General features: G+C 53.0%; 2 protein-coding genes across 3 annotated transcripts in view; one reads left to right on the forward strand and one right to left on the reverse strand.

The window, feature by feature from the left end:
- Positions 1-515: 515 nt before the first annotated feature.
- Positions 516-2428, forward strand: TREX1 (three prime repair exonuclease 1). The gene is made up of 2 exons (XM_012467648.3): positions 516-589; positions 898-2428. Exon 2 carries the CDS (start codon positions 924-926, stop codon positions 1866-1868), a length of 945 nt encoding a protein of 314 aa, XP_012323071.1. The 5' UTR covers positions 516-589; positions 898-923; the 3' UTR covers positions 1869-2428.
- A 734-nt stretch (positions 2429-3162) lies between these two features.
- SHISA5 (shisa family member 5) overlaps positions 3163-17929 on the reverse strand; it is a 33853-nt gene continuing 19086 nt past the window's right edge. For both annotated transcript variants that reach the window (XM_012467650.3, XM_012467649.3), the window contains exons 3-6: positions 12829-12909; positions 3919-4034; positions 3554-3766; positions 3163-3379 (exon numbers count right to left, since the gene is read on the reverse strand). In XM_012467650.3, coding sequence (XP_012323073.1) covers positions 3300-3379; positions 3554-3766; positions 3919-4034; positions 12829-12909 — 490 coding nt within the window. In that variant the 3' untranslated portion in view covers positions 3163-3299. The remainder of the gene's footprint in view (positions 3380-3553; positions 3767-3918; positions 4035-12828; positions 12910-17929) is intronic.

Raw genomic sequence — 17929 nt, forward strand, 5'->3', positions numbered from 1 at the left:
TGGAGCGGGACTGCGACCCTGAGAGGCTGGGATCCTTCTTCCTGTCCCGGCTGCCGCTGAGCCCCAGTCCCCATGGTAACTGATCTGCCTTGAGGAAGGAGCCCTGCCCTGCCTGTGGAATTGTCCTGAGTCATTCCTTTGGGCTGGAGCCATGGGAAGAAACCATTGTGTGGGAGGGAAAGAGGTGGTCCGTGGCCCAAGCCTAAACCAGGAAAGCCTGGGAAAGTGGGACTCACAGGTGGTCACCAAAGGGCCCAGGCAGGGGCTCCGAGCAGTGTGTAAGATGCAGAGCTGGCCTGGCGCCACTGCCCTGGTCCTTCCAGCTGCCTGTCACTGGTGTGAGGGCCCCGGGGCATTGTGCCACCAGCAGGCCACAGCTGTGGATCTGGGAAGGCCTCTGGGGTCTTCAGGGGCAGGGGGTGGGTGGGGGAATGGACGTTGGTGAGGGACGGGCCAGGCAGGCTGACGAGCAGGGCCAGCCCGTCTCACGTGGGCCTGTGGGCGGGCCCATGCTGTTTCACTTCCCGCCACTGCTGCCAGCGAGAGCCGAGGGAGAGTGCAGCCGAGTCACTGCCTCCTGCCTGCTGCGGTGAGTGTGGCCCCTCAAGGGGATGGGACGGCACAAGAAGGCCATAGGTTCCCCCACCCCAGGCTAAGGGGGCACTAGTGGAGGGGCCAAGTCTTGTGAAGAGGGAGCCCTCTCTCAGACAGTCCAATGTGCTGATCCCACTAAGGAAACCACCCCACCCTCTCCAAATTCCTGCCTGAAAATGGGCCCTGACAGGGCAGGACTGTCCAAGGAAGGCTGAGATGAGCTTCTGCCCACCCCTGCCCCACCCCATCCCCTTCAGATCTTAACACTGGGTACTTACACACCCACCCCATGCTCCTCCCCAGGCTCAGCGGCAGGTACCTACTCAACCATGGGCTCGCAGGCCCTGCCCCCGGGGCCCATGCAGACCCTCATCTTCTTCGACATGGAGGCCACTGGTTTGCCTTTCTCCCAGCCCAAGGTCACAGAGCTGTGCCTGCTGGCTGTCCACAGATGTGCCCTGGAGAACCCCCCTACGTCTCAGGGACCACCTCCCATAGTTCCTCCACCACCACGTGTGGTGGACAAGCTTTCCCTGTGTGTGGCTCCCGGGAAGGCCTGCAGCCCTGCAGCCATTGAGATCACAGGTCTGAGCACAGCTGTGCTGGCAGCGCATGGGCGTCAGTGTTTTGATGACAACCTGGCCAACCTGCTCCTAGCCTTCCTGCAGCGCCAGCCACAGCCCTGGTGCCTGGTGGCACACAACGGTGACCGCTACGACTTCCCCCTGCTCCAAGCAGAGCTGGCTATGCTGGGCCTCCCCAGTGCTCTGGATGGTGCCTTCTGTGTGGATAGCATCACTGCACTGAAGGCCCTGGAGCGAGCAGACAGCCCCTCAGAGCACGGCCCAAGGAAGAGCTACAGCCTGGGCAGCATCTATACACGCCTGTACGGGAAGGCCCCTCCGGACTCACACACGGCTGAGGGCGATGTCCTGGCCCTGCTCAGTATCTGTCAGTGGAGACCACAGGCCTTGCTGCGGTGGGTGGATGCTCACGCCAGGCCCTTTAGCACCATCAGGCCTATGTATGGGGTCACAGCCTCTGCTAGGACCAAGCCGAGACCATCTGCTGTCACAGCCACTGTACACCTGGCCACAACCAGCAACGTTAGTCCCAGCCTTGAAGGGAGCAGGAGACCCAAGGATCTTCCTCCGGTGAAGGACTCTGAAGCCCCACGCAGGGAGGGGCTGCTGGCCCCACTGGGTCTGCTGGCTGTCCTAACCTTGGCAGTAGCCACATTGTATGGACTATTCCTGGCCACACCTGGGGAGTAGGCCAAGAAGGAAAATCTGAGGAATAAAGACCCCCGCCATAGCACTGAGTGGTCACTTGCCTCCGACCCTTCTTGGCAGCCCAGACCTCTGCCCACACCCAGGGACCTGGGGAGGAGGGCATAGTGTTTGTCTCTCACTTTCTCTAGCAGGATGGTCAACTATCTGAGACCAATGAAAGTAGGGAAAACACAGAGAAACCCAAATGGTGGGTGGAAACAGTACAGCCTGATTCCAATCCCAGCAGCCGAGGCCAGAAGAAAGAGGGCAGCAGCTCCAAATGATTGCATTTATTATAAACACAGGTGCAGATCCTAGACTCTCAGAAACACAACAGATACAAAGCTAAGACAGCTCTGGTGAAATTAATAGACGACGAGGAACACCGAGGTATTCATATCTGGGCCAGAGCTGCCATCCAGCGCCCCACACCCCACCTTTGGTCCAGATGGCCAGTTGGCCAGGTGTCCCTGCTGCCAGAACACACTGGACTGGGGTACAGGAGTTGGATATTCCATGAGCTGGTGTCAGGGGAAGCAGGGACTCTCACAGTTGCCAGGTTGTCCCTCTCCTCCAAGCCAATTTCCCTCCACAACCCAGGGGTTTCAGCCTCACATCACTATCATGTTCAAAACAGAAAACAGGCAAAATGTTTGGCTAAAATAAAATGAAAACTGCAGGGAAGAGACCTGAGTGTGCTGGTGGACAGGCTGCCCTGCTCACCTGCGGGAAGGGCGGGGCCAGTGAGGGCAGGAGAGCTCCCTGTGGGCAGCTAGGCTGTGTGTGCATGTGGCCCTCCAGTGGTCCCAGGGAGGACACAGGGTATCAGGTAGTAGGGCCCTGCCTGAGGTGTTCTGGCATCAAGAGGCTACCTGACCCCTAATGGACATAACACAGGCCCCAGGGAGCCATGGACATCTGCCGAGAGGATCAAAGGCCAACTTGGTCAGATCCCAAGCTTCACCTGCATCAGGTCCCTGACTCTGCAAAGGGCACCTCCAACTCTGGGGACAAGCCATGGCCTCGAGCAGCAGCTGGCTACGCTGCCGAAACCAGGACACATCTGCATCATACAGCTGTGCCATCCTGGTATGACAGGCCATACTTGGTCACCCTAGGGTAAGCTAGAAAAGAACTCCAGATGTGCCCTGGAGAGCCCCCTACCTCTCAGGGGCCACCTCACAGGGTACCCCCACCACCCCATTCTTTGAGTTTGGCTTGAGATTTTTAAGAAGCATAATTTCAGGTGAGGAAGAGAACAAAGTCTGGTCCCAGCCCACTCTGGCAAGGATTGTTCTTCCCCTCGTCAGCATGAGAGGAAGCCACATATACAGGCAGGACACACACAGCATGAATGGGGCGTAGGGAACCGTGCCTGCACACCACTCACACACACAACATAACCAAGTAGCAGCCAAAGAGGCCAGGGCATGCTCAGAGGGCCGCCTTCGGGGCATCCATGTAGGCCGGGTTGTAAGGAGGCTGGCTGGCAGAGTAGGGTGCCGCTGCTCCTCCTGAAAGCAGAGAGGACCCTGGTTGGCTATAAGCATGGTGGGCTGCCATGTGAGTGGCAGGCAAGCAGAAAGGGGCAGAGGCCTATTCAGCGATGTATGCTGGGATGGGTGCCTGAGGGGTGCTGGCAGGGACTCAGGAAGTCAGGCAGGGCTAGAGTGGGCAGGGGTACTCACCAGCCAGGGTCTCGTGGTAGGCCGGCGGGCCCATTGGCTGGGCTGGGTAAGGCGGTGGGTACTGCATTGGGTAGGGTGCTGCTGGCATCCCTGGCTGAGGAGGCATGGCGTGGTAGCCCTGGTAGCTCGGTCCAGGGTAGCTGGGTGGCACACTTGGAGGCTGAGGGTAAGGGGCGTGCACCACAGTGGTGGACGTGGTGGTGGTGACAACCGCTGCAAAGAGAATTCCAGTCAGGGCCCTCCTCCATCTCCCTAGGTCTTGAGGGCCAGGCTTGCCACCCATCCCTCCAGCTTAGCCAAAGCAGGGCCTGGTCAGCTCCCCTTGCCACCCCAGGGGGTCAGTGGGGCAGGGTGGGCATGCTTACGACGCGGTCGGCGGCACGTCTTGTACAGGCAGCAGCAGGAGCAGGTGAAGCAGATGATGATAGTGACGACAGACAGCACAAAGATGGTCAGGCCAACGGCCAAAGTCGCTCCAAACCTGCCAAAGACCTGGATGTGACCCGGAGCCCCTCCCCAGACTAGCATCCACACTCCACCCCCTCCCAAGCACACCCTTCTTGCCAGAAGGGGTCTGGGCAATGCAGATATAGCCACTTCCTTGTCGGTGGCCTGCACCTGTTTCAATCTGCTTCCTCGTGTGTAAACTGGGGTATGTGTGAGTCTCTGTAACTGTCTCACCCTGGGTCTGTCCCACTTGTCCCACCCTCAGAGGCTTGGGAGGGAGTTCTTCAAGCCCCACCCCCAAACACATACATCTATTATGTCCACCCCACAACCAACTGATCAGCAGATGGGTATCAGACACATGCCACAAGCCAGGCACTGTGATTCCAGCCAAAAAACTTAACAGTGGGCAAGACAGCCAGCCCTGGCCTCTGGGAGCCCACAGTCCAGTGTAGGAGGAGACAGACAGTGAAGATACAATGGCTCAGGAAGCATGAGGTGAAGAGATGGAGAAGCCCCAGGAGGGCAGAGGCCAGTGTGGCCAGAACAGGAGGCCCCCAGCGGTCCCTGAGACCACTCCACGACAGCCCCAGGGCAGGGAGGCTGGCCCCCAAGTGATGAGGACAGCTGCCTCTGCCTGCAAGCTTGCTGAGTGCCATGCACTGTGCCAGGGGTCACACACACCCCTGGGCCCCCCATCTCTGACCTGCATGGCCATTTCCACAGGTGAGAGGGCCAAGAGCCAAGGGGAGGACACAAAGGCCCGCAGTGGGAGACCAGAGGGCTTGCCCTCTGAGAAAGTAGGCCCTGGGCTGGGGCATTCACCAAAACTGATTTCCAAAAGCAGACAGAGCCCCTTAATAGCGACCCTGGCCAGGCCAAGCTTCATTCTTTTCTTTTCTTTTCTTTTTTTTTTTTTTTTTTGAGACAGAGTTTCGCTCTTGTTACCCAGGCTGGAGTGCAATGGCGCAATCTCGGCTCACCGCAACCTCTGCCTCCTGGGTTCAGGCAATTCTCCTGCCTCAGCCTCCTGAGTAGCTGGGATTACAGGCACGTGCCACCATGCCCAGTTAATTTTTTGTATTTTTTTTTAGTAGAGACGGGGTTTCACCACGTTAACCAGGATGGTCTCGATCTCTTGACCTCGTGATCCACCTGCCACGGCCTCCAAAAGTGCTGGGATTACAGGCGTGAGCCGCCGCACCCGGCCATTCTTTTTTCTTTCTTTTTTTTTTTTTTTAAAGGAGTCTTGCTCTTTAGCCTGGGATGGAGTGTAATGGTGCAATCTCACTGCAACCTCTGCCTCCCAGGTCCCGATTCAAGCAATTCTCCTGCCTCAGCCTCCAGAATGACTGAGATTACAGGCACATGCCATCATGCCCAGCTAATTTTTGTATTTTTAGTAGAGACGAGGTTTCACCATGTTGGCCAGGTTTGAACTCCTGACCTCATGATTTGCCCCCTTCAGCCTCCCAAAGTGCTGAGACGACAGGCGTGAGCCACCGCGCACAGCCTTTTTCTTTTTAATTTATTTTTGAGATGGGGTCTCAATCTGTCACCCAGGTTGGAGTGCAGAGGCATGATCACAGTTCACTGCATCCTCCACCTTCCAGGTTCAAGTGACTCTCCCACCTCAACCTTCCCAGTAGCTGGAACCACAGGCATGCACTACCACATTTATTTTTGTAGACAGGTCTCACTAGTTACCTAGCTGGTCTGGAACTTCTGGCCTCAAGCAATCTTCCCTCCTTGGCCTCTCAAAGTGCTGGGATTAAAACTGTCAGCATGGCCGGGTGCGGTGGCTCACGTGTGTAATCCCAGCATTTTGGGAGGCTGAGGCAGGCAGATCACGAGGTCAGGAGTTCGAGACCAGCCTGACCAATATGGTGAAACCCCATCTCTAATAAAAACACAAAATTAGCCAGGCGCGGTGGCTCATACCTATAATCCCAGCACTTTGGGAGGCCAAGGCGGGTGGATCACAAGGTCAAGAGATCAAGACCATCCTGGTCAACAAGGTGAAACCTCGTCTCTACTAAAAAATACAAAAATTAGCTGGGCATGGTGGCGCATGCCTGTAGTCCCAGCTTCTCGGGAGGCTGAGGCAGGAGAATTGCTTGAACCCAGGAGGCGGAGGTTGTGGTGAGCCGAGATCGCGCCATTGCACTCCAGCCTGGGTAACAAGAGCGAAACTCTGTCTCAAAAAAAAAAAACAAAAAAAAACACAAAATTAGCTGGGAGCAGTGGCTCACGCCTTTAATTCCAGCACTTTGGGAGGCCAAGGCAGGCAGATCACAAGGTCAGGAGATGGAGACCATCCTGGCTAACATGGTGAAACCCCGTCTCTACTAAAAATACAAAAATCAGCCAGGCATGGTGGCACAAGCCTATATTCCAGGCTACTCAGGAGGCTAAGGCAGGAGAATCACTTGAACCCAAGAAGTGGAGGTTGCAGTGAGCTGAGATCTCGCCACTGCACTCCAGCCTGAGTGACAAAGAGAGACTCAGTCTCAAAAAATTTAAAAATAGAACCAATATGTCAGGCATAGTGGCTCATGTCTGTAATCCTAACAGTTTGGGAGGCCAAGGCAGGCAGATCGCCTGAGGTCAGAAGTTTGAGACGAGCTGGGCAACATGTTGAAACCCGGTCTCTACTAAAATAAAAAATAAAAAATAAAAAATAGGCCGGGCGTGGTGGCTCATGCCTGTAATCCAAGCACTTTGGAGGCCAAAGCGGGCGGATCACCTGAGGTCGGGAGTTCAAGACCAGCCTGACCAACATTGTGAAACCCTGTCTTTTAAAAATTAATTAATTAATTAATTAAAAATTTAAAAAAGGATTAGCTGGCGAGGTGGCACGTGTCTGTAATCCCAGCTACTCTGGAGGCTGAGGCAGGAGAATCGCTTAAACCCAGGAGGTGGAGGTTGCAGTGAGCCAAGATGGGGCCACTGAACTCCAGCCTGGGCAACAGAGTGAGACTCTGTCTCCAAAAAAATTTTTTTATAAATTTTTTTAAAAGGTGTCAGCCACCATGCCGAACCCAAGCTTTATTCTAACAAAAGGCAAATACTTGTTAACTGCATCAAACACATTCAAAAACTGTAAGACCTTTGTTTAGCCACAGGGCATCCCCCCCAACCTCCACCCCAAGAGGCCCAAGGTGGGTGTGGGTCCCACCGTACCCCGTCCTGGGGCCGCATGACTTCCGCAGGGTCCCACAGCACAGCCCAGGGACAGAGCTAAAGACTCCAGACTCAAAAGCACCCCTCAGGACTCTCAAAAGCGGGAGCCATCAGCCCCACGCCGTCCAGGACAAGGCCCTAACACAGGACCAGCAGACCACAGGTGTCTTCCTGCCCGGTCAGAGGCAGGAATGGAGAAACACACGCACATTCACATGCCAACAGTGACACGCGACCGCAAGGCCATTAGCATCCCTCCAGAGCTGTCTCGGCGTCTGTCTTTCACGCCTCACACACACACAGCATGGCGCCCAAGCTCACCCCATGTTAGCCTCTGCCTTCACCCAGAGGCCTCCTCTTCCCCTGGACTTCCCCTCTTTCCATCATGGGCCACTCAGTTTCAATTTCCTCCCCTTTTGGAGAAAAGGAAAGCAAATCTCCTCCAGATGACGTCAGCCACAGGAAGGACAGACGCGAGGCCCGTTCCACCCTCTTAAAGACACAGGATGGCCCCGCCCAGCAGCCAGCCAACAGCCAAGGAGCCAAGGGGTGGGGGCCAGGGAGGAGGGGAAGCAGCGGCACCCCTGCTGCCTCCCAGAGCTGCCTTTCTGAGCTGAGACTGCGGGGCCCGGCCTCGGAATGCAGCCTGGCCACTAGGGGATCTGAGAGCCACCCCAGCCTCTGTGGGCCCCAACCACACTCTAGCTCGGCAGCATCCCCACCCCTGCTTCCACCTAACCCACTGGCCGGTTCCACCAACCTCCAGGAGGAGCTTCTGCACCCATCTAGCCCAGAGCGGGCCCTGGGGCCCTGGCTGACACAGGAGCAAGGAGCAAAGTCCAGCCTATCCCTTCAGCTCCTCCTCTCCCACCAGCACTCCCTCCAATCTGTCTCCCCCTGTTCTCCCAGCCACCCTGCTGGGGCCACCATGCAGGGTCCATCATGTCACCCCCTGCTCAAACGCCTGCTATGGCTCCTGTAGCTCTTGGGATTACAAAGGAATTTGCTTTACATGGTAAACCGAGTGTGTGCATCTGTGCTTTCCTGTACATACAGTTAACAATAGAGAAAGAAAAGAGACCATGGGCAGTGGCTCACACCTGTAATCTCAGCACTGTGGCAGGCCAAGACTTTTGGGAGGCTTGAGCCCAGGAGTTCGAGACCAGCCTGGGCAACATGGCAAAACTCCGTCTCTACCTACCAAAAAATACAAAAATTAGCCAAGCATGGTAGCACATACCTGTGATCCCAGTTACTCAGGAGGCTTACTCCAAACCTGGGAGACTGAGTGAGAATCTGTCTCAAAAAAAAAAAAAAATGAAGAAAAGAAAAATCTGGGCTATATCTCACCAGACAGTAAAACTTATAATAAAGGAAATTTTAATTTTTTTTTTGAGACAGGGTCTCACTCTGTTGCCCAGGCTGGAGTGCAGCGGCACGATCGCAGCTCACTGCAGCCTCTACCTCCCAGGTGATCCTCCCACCTCAGCCCCCCAAGTAGCTGGGAACACAGGCATGCACCACCACACTTGGCTAATTTGTTTATTTTCTGTAGAGACAGGGTCTCACTGTGTGTAGAGAGGGTCTCACTGTGTTGTCCAGGATAAACTTTAATTTTTTTTTTTTTTTTTTGAGACTGAGTTTCGCTCTTGTTACCCAGGCTGGAGTGCAATGGCGCGATCTCAGCTCACCGCAACCTCCGCCTCCTGGGTTCAGGCAATTCTCCTGCCTCAGCCTCCTGAGTAGCTGGGATTACAGGCACGCGCCACCATGCCCAGCTAATTTTTTGTATTTTTAGTAGAGACGGGGTTTCACCATGTTGACCAGGATGGTCTCGATCTCCTGACCTCGTGATCCACCCGCCTCGGCCTCCCAAAGTGCTGGGATTACAGGCTTGAGCCACCGCGCCCGGCCGATAAACTTTAATTTTTAATTAAAATTTTAATTTTTTTTTAATCTTATTTTTTTGAAACAGTCTTTCTGTCGCCCAGGCTGAAATGCAATGGTGTGATCTCAGCTCACTGCAGCCTCTGCCTCCTGGATTCAAGCGATTCTCATGCCTCGGGCTCTCATGCCTACAGGCACCTGTAGCTGGGACTACAGGTGCACACCACCTCGCCTGGCTAATTTTTGTCTTTTTAGTAAAGATGGGGTTTCACCATGTTGCCCAGGCTAGTCTCGAACTCCTGACCTCAGGTGATCTGCCTGCCTTGGCCTCACAAAGTGCTAGGATTACAGGAATGAGCCACCACACCCAGTCTTTCAGATTATGAGACTGATGCGCTGCCTACTGCGCTAAGGAGGCAGGCACGCACTCAGTCTTTAAATAAAACTCCCTAGTAGGCCCACAAAGCTGTGTGTGGTCTGGGATTGTTGCCCTCTTTCAACCTTTGTGCTGAGTCCCAGCCCCCTCCTTTCATTTTTGAAAGCACCAAGCTATCACGGTCAGGAGTTCGAGACCAGCCTGTTCAATATGGTGAAACCCCATTTCTACTAAAAAATACAAAAATTAGCCAGGTGCGGTGGCTACTCGGGAGGCTGAGCCGGGAGAATAGCTTAAACCCAGGAGGTGGAGGTTTCGGTGAGCCGAGATTGTGCCATTGCACTCCAGCCTGGGCGACAGAGCAAGATCCTGTCTCAAAAAAAAAAAAAAAAAAAAAAATTAGCCAGGCATAGTGGCACATGCCTGTAATCCCAGCTACCAGGAGACTGAGGCACGAGAATCACTTGAACCCACGAGACAGAGGTTGCAGTGAGCTGAGATCATGCCAGTGCACTCCAGCCTGAGCAACAGAGTGAGACTGTCTCAAAAAAAAAAAAAAGTAGCCCAGAGGCAAGGGTCCCAAAATGAGGAGGAGAAGAAGAGGGGTCAGTGGCAGGGAATGGGGCAGAGCAGGGGCGGGGCCCCTGACCCAGGGTCTTTCCCCTGCCTGGCTTCTCCTGAGCTCCTGGCCACGGCCTCGACAGCAGGGGCCAGGCCCTCACCAAGGAGCCAACTCTCCAGTGGACAAACAGTGCCCTTGGCCAAGGAGGCAGCACACGGATGCCCAGCAGAGGATGTCTCCTTGGGACCCAGACAGGCAGCCACCAGAGAGTGTTCAAAAGAGGAGCTACTGATGACCCTGCCTCCCTCCCTCCTCCCAGCACCCACTTCTCTCGCTCCCTGCACCTTTATAAAGCAGGTCCTGTGCATGAGTTGGGGCTCAGAACCAAGCAGAGGACAAGAGCAGGCATGAGGCGTGGGAGGGGAGCATCACTCCAGTCACCTGCTCTTCTCAGTGCACAGGCAAAACAGCCTGGAGCAGGAGGCATCAGGGCACACCAAGCTCACAGCACACGAGGCCCAGTGCTGTACACACCCAGTGCTGTACACACACGAGGCCCAGTGCTGTACACACCGGTCCCACACGCACACCTTGGAGAGGCAGAGGTGCTTCTCACCTGGCCCCAGTCACCTCCCTGCTGCCACAAGTGCAGGAAGCCACTCCTCCTCCTATGTCCCTCTCAGAGCTTGTTCCGCACTGTCTCCTCCCTGCTGTCTCAGCTCAAATCTCCGCCATTGGAAAAAAACACAAAAAAGCCTTCACATGGATTCTCCAACTCCTTCTTTGTTTGTTTTTGAGATGGAGTCTCACTCTGTCACCCAGACTAGAGTGCAGTGGTGTGATCTCGGCTCACTGCAACCTCCGCCTCCTAGGTTCAAGCGATTCTCCTGCCTCAGCCTCCAGGCGCCACCTCACCCAACTAATTTTTGTGTTTTTAGTAGCAACGGGGTTTCACCATGTTGGCCAGGCTGGTCTTGAACTCCTGGCCTCAGGTGATCCACCTGCCTCAGCCTCCAAGACTGCTGGGATTATAGGTATGAGCCACCACCTCCAGCCTCCCTTTAAAAACAAAACAAAATAAAAGAAAACAAAAAAACAGGGTCTTGCTGTGACGCCCAGGCTGGAGTGCAGGGATCATTCCCAGGCAGGATCAGAGCTCACTGTAGCCCTGAACTCCTGGCCTCCAGCGATCCTCCTGCCTCAGCCTCCCGAGTAGCTGGGACTACAGGCATGTGCCAGTGTGCCCCACTTCAATGCCTGTCTTATTTCTCATCCATTCACAGCCAAAACTCTCCATGGAGTTGCCTGCTACCAGCATACAATTTCCAAGCACTCTTCAATCAGCTCCACTGCCTGGCTCTTGCCCAGGGTGCCATGGACTCCGTGGTGTGAAATCTCCATTCCACAGCGCACTTCACCCTAAGCCTGCCCTCGTCCTGTGTCCATCCTACATCCCTACACAGAGCTGGGCGTCAGCCCCATCTCCAGAGCAGAGCCCTGGGCAGTCCCTGCTCCTTCCCACTCCCCCCATCCCCTGCCTCCAGGCAGCTGCTGTGTAAGTCTCCATCCTCACCTCTCCCTGCCAAGCCTGGCTCTCTATGGCCTCTCCAGCCTCTAGCCAGGAAGCCGCCTGAGGCCACCTCCTATAGAAATGACTTCCCACCTGCTACACCCGCCCCATCTGCTCTTTCCATTCTCCACAGAGCAGCCAGTGTGGACTTCCTAAAACACCATTCAGTCCCCAGGACTCCCAGAACCCTCCATGATGCCCTCTGTCCTCAGGATAAGGCCCACACGGGCTGGGCGTAGGCATCGCCCATGGGGCCATCTGAAAGCCCACGATCCTGGGCCTTGGGGCAGGACGTGGAGGGGGAGGCCTGTAGAGGTCTCAGACTCCAGCCAGCCCCGAGGTGTTGAGGAGAGGTACCGCTGCCCTTCTTCCCCTCCTCCACATACAGGAGCCCTGCCCTGATTCTGCTGTGGCCAGCGACACCCCACACCTGCCCGGGCCTACAGGGTGGAAAGGGGCAAAACAAGAACCTAAGCTCCTCCCATCACCCAGGCCCAAAGCCCAAGGTCTCTTCCTCCAAAGGGGCAACCCTGCCCTCCTGGGCAGACCTTTTCTTGAAAGTGGCTTCTGGATCCACCAGGGCAGGGGGCAGACAGCAAGTGGAACAGACCCAGCCAGGAAAGCCCACCCACACCCATTCCACCCCCAGGAAGACGCCACAACACCTGTTACGGTGGCAACAACACAGGCCGGAGCCCGGCCAAGGGGACTGGGGTTTGACGGCTGGGGTTGCTCCCTGGTTCCTTGAGAGGAGAGAGGAGAGCACAGTAACCATGACCCACAAAGCTCAACACGAACTGTGGCATCATCGGTTGTCCCAGGACCTCTCCCCACCGTTGTCACCCCATCACCATCACCATTGTCACCAACGCCCAATTGCAATAAACCCACCCCCATCTACCATCATCCCCTGCCCACCACAGCCCCTTTCCTGTCACTCCTGCCCCCATCGGGACCCATCAGTCAGCCGCTGACCCAACCCAGCATCTAGGTCAATATGACCCCAACCCCTGGCCCTTCAAATGTCAACCTCTGACCACAGTGGCCCACGTCCCCACCACCCTAGTATACTAATGAAGACACCTTCACAACATAAGGAGCAAGCATCCTTGTGGTCAGATATGGTGACAGCTTCTTGGGCTCCACCCCAATAACCGAATCATCCCAGTCCCCTAGATACACACTGGTCCCCCTGAGCCCCTTCGTCACCTCTGCCAGGATGATGCCCCCAGCCTGCAGGCTTTCCTTACCCTGACATGGGGTCGTTGTAGCCAGGGCGAAACCTCAGCGCCGAGCCCAGCTGCTCCACTGGTTCTACATCAGCAGGCACACTGCAAACAGGAAACCCCGTGATTAACACAATGAAGCCCCACCGAGCGTGCCAGCACAAACACTACCTTAGGGCACCACAAAATGTGCACAGAAGCCACCATGAACCAGTGGCGGCAGTGGTCTTCCAGAGGGGGACTCTGCCCACACTGGGATCTCACAGCCACACATCCTCAGCTGTCCACGCAGGAGAGAACCATGTTAGGCGTAAAACAAGTCTCAGCAGATTTTAGAAGACAGATACCATACAAAGTATCTTCTCTGACCACAACAGGATGAAGTTAGAAATCAGTAACTACATTGCCACAAAGTTAAAAAACAATTACTAAAAAAAACTCCTACCTTGGGAAACTAAGAAGGTACAAAAAAAAAAGCAAAATAAAACCAAAACCTCTTGAGTTATATTGTGTTAAATAAGAAATCATAAAGGATATTTACCTGGCAGGGGAGATACCATGATCACAAAGAAGTCACGAAGAAAATTAACAAGCATGTAGAACTGAATACCGACAATACATCAAAATTCATTAAACACGGGCCGGGCGCGGTGGCTCACGCCTGTAATCCCAGCACTTTGGGAGGCCGAGGAGGGTGGATCACCAGGTCAAGAGATCGAGACCATCCTGGTCAACATGGTGAAACCCCGTCTCTACTAAAAAAACAAAAAATTAGCTGGGTGTGGTGGCATGTGCCTGTAATCCCAGCTACTCAGGAGGCTGAGGCAGGAGAATTGCCTGAACCCAGGAGGCAGAGGTTGTGGTGAGCCGAGATCGCGCCATTGCACTCCAGCCTGGGTAACAAGAACGAAACTCCGTCTCAAAAAAAAAAGGAAAAAATTAATAAAGGTAAGTGCAAAAATAGAACAGCCATAGAGAGTAATAGAGAAGATTAGCTTTCGTTTAAAGGTGACAGACCTCTGACAAGACTAAGCATGAAAAAGGAGGACAGCCAAGTGCAGTGGCACACGCCTGCGGTCCCAGCTACACAGGAGGCTCAAGTGGGAGGATTGCTTGAGCCCAGGAGTTCCAGGCTGCAGTGAGCTGTCATCACGCCACGGCACTCCAGGCTGGGCGACAGAGTGAGACCCTGTCTCAAAAACAATCAATCAATAAAATAACATAATAATCTTGTTTGGATTCTGAGTTGCACAAACCATCTGTGAAAAGGCAATTTGGAAACTAGTGGAGGCAAATGAACACAGTATTGAAAGCGATCAGCGAATTACTGTTAATTGTGCCAAAGTTACATTTCCCTTATAATGGAAAGGAAATAGCAGTTACATATTTCCCTTCAAGGACCTCATTTTTAGCATTGAAAACTCCGGTTTTTGTTTGTTTGTTTGATTTTGTTTTGTTTTGTTTGAGACAGGGTCTCATCTGTCACCCAGGCTGGAGTGCAGTGGTGTGATCACAGCTCACTGCAGCCATGCTCTAAGTGATCCTCCCATCTCGGCCTCCTGAGTAGCTAGAACCATGGACACATGCCACCACATCTAGCTACTTTTCTGAATTTTTTGTTGAGATAAGGTCTCACTATGTTGCCCAGGTTGGTCTGAAAATCCTAGACTCAAGTGATCCTCCCACCTCAGCCTCCCAAAGTGCTGGGATTACAGGTGTGAGCCACTGCACCCAGCCAAATACTAACATTTAAAGAGCACCCCCACTTTTTTTTTTTGAGACAGGGTCTCCCTTTGCCCTCCAGGCTGGAGTGCAGTGGTATGATCTTGAAGCACTGCATCCTCCACTTCCTGAGTTCAAGCGATTCTTCTGCCTCAGCCTCCCAAGTAGCTGGGACTACAGGTGTGCACCACCACGCCCGGCTAATTTTTGTATTTTTAGTAAAGGCGGGGTTTCACCATGTTGGCCAGGCTGGTCTCGAACTCCTGACCTCAGGTGATCCGCCCACCTAAGTCTCCCAGAGTGCTGGGATTACAGGCGTGAGTCACCACGCCAGGCCCTAGGAGAACTTTTTATGATGTCTGGGATTTGTTTTAAAATAATTTAGAGGCCGGGCGTGGTGGCTCACGCCTGTAATCCCAGCACACTGGGAGGCTTAGGTGGGCGGATCACCTGAGGTCAGGAGTTCGAGACCAGCCTGGCCAACATGGTGAAACCCCTTCTTAAAAAAAAAAAATAAATAAAATAAAATAAAATAATTCAGAAAAAGAAAAGTGGTGGGAGGTATATAGGACTATGATGTCAGAGTATCGGTAACTGTGGTAGTGGGTGACAAATGCATGGAGTTATTATATTGTTCTCTCTGCTTTTGTACTTATTTGAAACTTTCCAAAATTAGATGTAAAACAAAAGTTAAAAGCATTATAAACAATCAAATCCTAAATATACTTGAAGGAAAACCAGTAAAGCTGAGGAGAAAATATTTTTTAAGAAATCTGTGGGTCAGGCATGGTGGCTCACACCACATCCCAGCACTTTGGGAGGCCGAGGCGGGCAAATCATGAGGTCGGGAGTTCGAGACCATCCTGGCCAATACGGTGAAACCCCATCGCCATTGAAAAAAAAATACAAAAATCAGCCCGGTGTGGTAGTGCTCTCACCTGTAGTCCCAGCTACTCAGGAGGCTGAGACAGAAGAATCACTTGAACCCAGGAGGCTGAGGTTGCAGTGAGCCAATATCGTGCCACTGCACTCCAGCCTGGGTGATGGAGCGAGACACCATCTCAAAAAAAATAAAAGAAGAAAAGAAAAAAAAATCTGTGGGCCCGGCACAGTGGTTCATGCCTGTAATCCCAGCACTTTGGGAGGCCGAGGCGGGTGGATCACCTGAGGTCAGGAGGAGGAGACTAGCCTGGCCAACATCGTGAAACCCCGTCTCTACTAAAAATACAAAAATTAGCCAGGAGTGGTGGCACATGCCTGTAATTCCAGCTACTCATGAGTCAGAGACAAGAGAACTGCTTGAAACCGGGAGGTGGATGTTGCAGTGAGCCAAGACTGTGCCACTGAATTTCAGCCTGGTGACAGAGCAAGATTTTGTCTTAAAAAAAAAACAGTGGCCAGGTGCGATGGCTCATGCCTACATTTGGGAGGCTGAGGCTAGAGAATCGCTTGAGCCCAGGAGTTCAAGACTAGCCTGAGCAACATGGTAAGACTCCTCTACAAAAAATACAAAAGTTAGCTGGGCATGGTGGTGCACGCCTATGGTCCCACAAATTCAAGAGGCTGAGGCAGGAGGATCACTTGAGCCTGGGATGTAGAGGCTGCAGTGAGCTGTGATCGCACCACTACACTCCAGGCTGGGAGACACAGCAAGACCCAGTCTCAAAAGAAAAAAAAAGAAATAGAGACAATAAAGCAGCGTGAGAGCTTTGGAGACCAATGGAAAGAACAGGAAGCTGAGACGAGTAGTGGTGAGGCTAGGGACAAAGATCCAGAGATGAGCCTGACAGCTGCGGTCCTTTTCTCCTGAAACTGGCCAGTGTCAGAGGGGCAGATGAGAAGCTGAGCAGCACTTCTGGAAGCTTCAGGAGGCCAAGGTGACAGGACTTAGATCCACAGCCCACCAGGTGAGGAGGCCCTGATGAACCCCATTCACTTGGGCTGGGACCCAAAAAGCTGTACCTTAAGAGGAAGGGAGACACCGAGTAGACAGCTTGGTTTCTAATCATTTCAGTCTCTGCAACTAGACCAGGTGATCTGAGAACACTAGAGTTTCAGGCAGAAGCAACTTAAATCCTCCCTGGAGAAGGTCCTGAGCTCCAAATTTCTATAATCAGTTTTGCAAAGACAACGTCAGACACACAATCAAAAATTTTTACAAAAACTAGACTAGATCATACAAATAGAAACAACTGACAAGAGAAAAACTCACAGGCGGTCACGTGTGGCAGCTCACGCCAGTAATCCCAGCACTCTGGGAGTCCAAGGCGGGTGGATCACCTGAGGTTAGGAGTTTGAGATCAGCCTGGCCAACATGGTGAAACCCTGTCTCTACTAAAAATACAAAAAAAAAAAAAAAATTAGCCAGGCATAGAGGCACATGCCTGTAATCCCAGCTACTTGGGAGGCTGAAACGGGAATTTCTTGAACCCAGGAGGCGGAGGTTGCAGTGAGCTGAGATCGAGCCACTGCATTCCAGCCTGGGTGTCAGAGACAAAACTCGGTCTCAAAAAAAAAAAAAAAAGAAAAACCCACAGGCAGCCAAGTGTGGCAGCTCATGGCTAAAATCCCAGCATTCGGAGAGGCCAAGGCAGAAGGACACCTTGAGCCCAGCAGTTCAAGACCAGCCTGGGCAACATAGGGAGATCCTATCAGTATTACATAGTGATCGTAAGGTCTGACCGCACCTTGGATGGCATGGCGACCCTCATAAGCCGCACATACACCTCTGGAGGGCCTTCCAGAATTAGAAAACCTGAAGTAGCTGGAAGGAAGAACCATGAACCCCTGTGAGGCCTAATGAACCTGAGACATTCTTCTATTGTTTCTTATTCCAGCCTCAATTGACAAGGCCATTGGACTTTGTAACTGACCTTGGCCCAACCTCCTGACTCCACACCCTACGACCCCCTCCCAGCTTGCAAAAAACCACCAACTGTAACTTCTGTAACTTGCCACCGTTCACCCCAAACCTACAAAACCAATTCCTATCCCACCCCCCTTCGCTGACACCCTTCAGCCCGCCTGCACCCAGGTGAATAAACAGCCATGTTGCTCACACAAAGCCTGTTGGCGGGGGGGTCTCTTCATTAAGCGCGCACATTTTAACAATAATAATACCCATAGACGCACACACGCGCGCGCACACACATACACACACACATACATGCACCTGCCAAGAGTTTTTCTTAAATTGAAATTGAACAAATTCCAATATCGATTTCAGGGCAATCAATATCTCTAAAATATGATCTTCCAATTCATGAGCCCTATCTATGCTTTCGTTTATTTAGGGCTATAATTTTTTTGTAACAATGTTTTACGTATTTTATAGTTTATATGCTTTAATGTTTATATGTTTTATAAATACATAGTTTACATGTTTTATAGTTTTATAACTTAT

The sequence above is a fragment of the Aotus nancymaae genome, unplaced genomic scaffold, assembly GCF_030222135.1.
Source record: "Aotus nancymaae isolate 86718 unplaced genomic scaffold, 86718_ANA_hifiasm-v0.15.2.pri h1tg000067l, whole genome shotgun sequence".
Classification (NCBI taxonomy): Eukaryota; Metazoa; Chordata; class Mammalia; order Primates; family Aotidae; genus Aotus; species Aotus nancymaae.